The sequence below is a fragment of the Dryobates pubescens genome, unplaced genomic scaffold (assembly GCF_014839835.1).
Source record: "Dryobates pubescens isolate bDryPub1 unplaced genomic scaffold, bDryPub1.pri scaffold_89_arrow_ctg1, whole genome shotgun sequence".
Lineage (NCBI taxonomy): Eukaryota > Metazoa > Chordata > Aves > Piciformes > Picidae > Dryobates > Dryobates pubescens.
In genome coordinates, this window is record NW_026530807.1 from 1,903 (window position 1) to 4,603 (window position 2,701).

At 53.4% G+C, this 2,701-nt stretch overlaps 1 protein-coding gene across 1 annotated transcript; it reads left to right on the top strand.

The window, feature by feature from the left end:
- Nucleotides 1-1,361: 1,361 nt before the first annotated feature.
- Nucleotides 1,362-2,264, top strand: LOC128899865 (olfactory receptor 14A16-like; the record flags this gene model as incomplete). Its single annotated transcript, XM_054179577.1, has 1 exon — nt 1,362-2,264. A coding segment is annotated over exon 1 (903 nt), but the record flags the coding sequence as incomplete, so codon positions are not given.
- Nucleotides 2,265-2,701: the final 437 nt, after the last annotated feature.

Here is a 2,701-nt window from a genome sequence, read left to right on the forward strand (position 1 = left end):
AGGGATGCTTCAAGGACAAGGTCCAAGCAGGGTCTGCTCTAAAGAGAGAAGAGTTCCTGAGTCTGTGTTTGCAGTTTCCTATTCTGTGGAAAAGGGACAATTGGAGTGAAAGAGAGATAGCAAAGGACCATTCAAGTTGGAACAAGTCCTTGAAACTGGGGAGGTGTATCTTAGAGTGGTCAGGAGGTCTGCTGGGAGCCTCCTAAAAAGCCTTCAGCCTCTGCCTGTGACAGCAGCAGCAGCACTCTGGCTGGACTCATCAGGATGCCTCCAGCCAGTGCCCTGCAAAGAGGCAGGTTTCTGTAGGTGAGTGCAGAGGGGCTGGGCTGGGCTCTGTGAGCAGGGCAAATCCATCACCCAGCACACTCCTGCCAGGGTGAGAACCTCCAGGCAGCAGGGATCTGATCAGGGGCAGAGAGGAAACTGAACCCAGCAATGTTGTGGGAGGGAACATTCAGACATCTCCATCTGATTCCCTTCAAGCCAGATCCCTCCTCTGAGCATGGCCCTAGGCCTCTGTTTCCCCCTACCCACTAAAAGCCTCTCCCCTCAGGGTCATGGGCTCCAAGGTGTGAAGCACCTCCTCTGCAGCCAGAACTGCAGCAGAGGCAGAGCTGCCACAGGAGAGGAAATGCCATTAGGTGTTGCAATGAGCCCTGAGTGTGCTGGGCTGCAAGTGTGGTGCTGAGATCTTGAGAGAGGCTGAGACACCGAGTGGTCTGTGGGGGAACCCTCTGCTCTCAGCAGGGTCTGGTGGCTTTTCAGGGGGACATGGGAGTGTGATCACCTCCAGCTCAGCAGGGCACAAGCCCAGAGAAGTGGGGAAGTGGCAGCAGGGCCAGAGCAGCTCCCCTCACTCTGCTCTGAGCCACAGGCAGCCTCTTGCCTTGCAGGCTTCTGCTCTCTCTGCTCCCCCTGAGGGCAGCAGAAATGCTGTGCATGAGAACTTGTGACAGCCATGAACACTCTGGGGGTGAGATGTGGGCAGCTGGAGTACAAAAGCCTAAAACATTCAGGAACTGCCTTTTTCTACCCTCTCTCCTTAGCACTGGGAGATGCTGAGAAGCCTCTCTGCTTTGGGACTCTTTCATCTGAAAGTGGACACCAGACCTTCCTGCTGCCTCCACCATTCCCCTGATGCAGAGCAGAACTGACTCAGCAGCAGGAAGCAGAAAGAGTCTCTGCTCTGCCCTGCATGCTCAGTCAGCACAAAAGAGTCCAGCAACAGATCTGGAGGGAGGTCTCCTCAAAAAGAAAACTTCAGTCTTTGTATCAGGGGCTGAGAAATGGCTTTGGTTGTGCTCCACTGACTTGTGACTGCCTTTGCCTTTTGGCTACTGCACTGTGAACAAAGGGCACAAATGTCCAACAGCAGCTCCATCACCCACTTCCTCCTCCTGCCATTCCCAGGCACAAGACAGCTGCAGCTCCTGCACTTCTGCCTCTTCCTGGCCATCTACCTGGCTGCCCTGCTGGGCAATGGCCTCATCATCACCACCATAGCCTGGGACCACCACCTCCACACCCCCATGTACTTCTTCCTCCTCAATCTCTCCTTCCTTGACCTGGGTGCCATCTCCACCACTGTCCCCAAATCCATGGACAATTCCCTGAGGAACACCAGGGACATCTCCTATGCAGGATGTGTTCTCCAGATCTTCTTTTTAGTATTCCTAATTGGTGCAGAGTATTTTCTCCTCACCACCATGTCCTACGATCGCTACGTTGCCATCTGCAGACCCCTGCACTATGAGACCTTTCTGGGCAGCAGAGTTTGTGTCCACCTGGCAGCATCTGCCTGGGGCTGCGGCTTTCTCACTGCTCTGTTGCACACAGCCAATACATTTTCCCTGCCCCTCTGCCAGGGCAATGCTGTGGACCACTTCTTCTGTGAAATCCCCCAGATCCTCAAGCTCTCCTGCTCCACCTCCTACCTCAGGGAACTTTGGCTTCTTGTGGCCAGTGCCTGTTTAGCCTTTGTCTGTTTTGTGTTGATTGTGGCATCCTATGTGCAGATCTTCAGGGCAGTGCTGAGGATCCCCTCTCAGCAGGGACGCCACAAAGCCTTTGCCACCTGCCTCCCTCACCTGGCTGTGGTCTCTCTGTTTATCACCACTGGCTTCTTTGCCTACCTGAAGTCCCCCTCCATCTCCTCCCCATCCCTGGATCTGTCGGTGTCAGTTCTGTACTCAGTTGTGCCTCCAGCAGTGAACCCTCTCATCTACAGCCTGAGGAACCAGAAGCTGAAGGCTGCCCTGAGCAAACTGATCCCTGGATGCTTTCAGAAGCAATAAACTCTTCTGCAGAGCAGTTCTGATGTCCCTCAGTGCAGGCCCAGCCTGGCTTCTGCACTTAGTGGTGGTGGTGTTTAACTCTTTATAAAACTGTCAACCTTTTCCTAACACATTCTCTGCTTTGCTGACCAAGAGTTTGTGCAGCAGGACCTCTGCTCTTTCTTTCGTTAAAAAAATAAAGAACCTTTCATTAACCTTTTCCGTCCTGAGATCCTTCCTCCAGAACTTCTCCAGAGCTTTCAGGTCAGGTCCTGTGCAGAGTTGCGGGATAGAAATAAATAAAGACCCTTTCAGTAACAGGTTTTTTTTTCCTGAGAACCTTACTCCAAGCCTCTGGAGCTTCAGGGAAAGGTCCTATGTGCAGAGGCAGAGGGGCAAAGAGTCCCAGCACAGCTGCACTGCCAGGG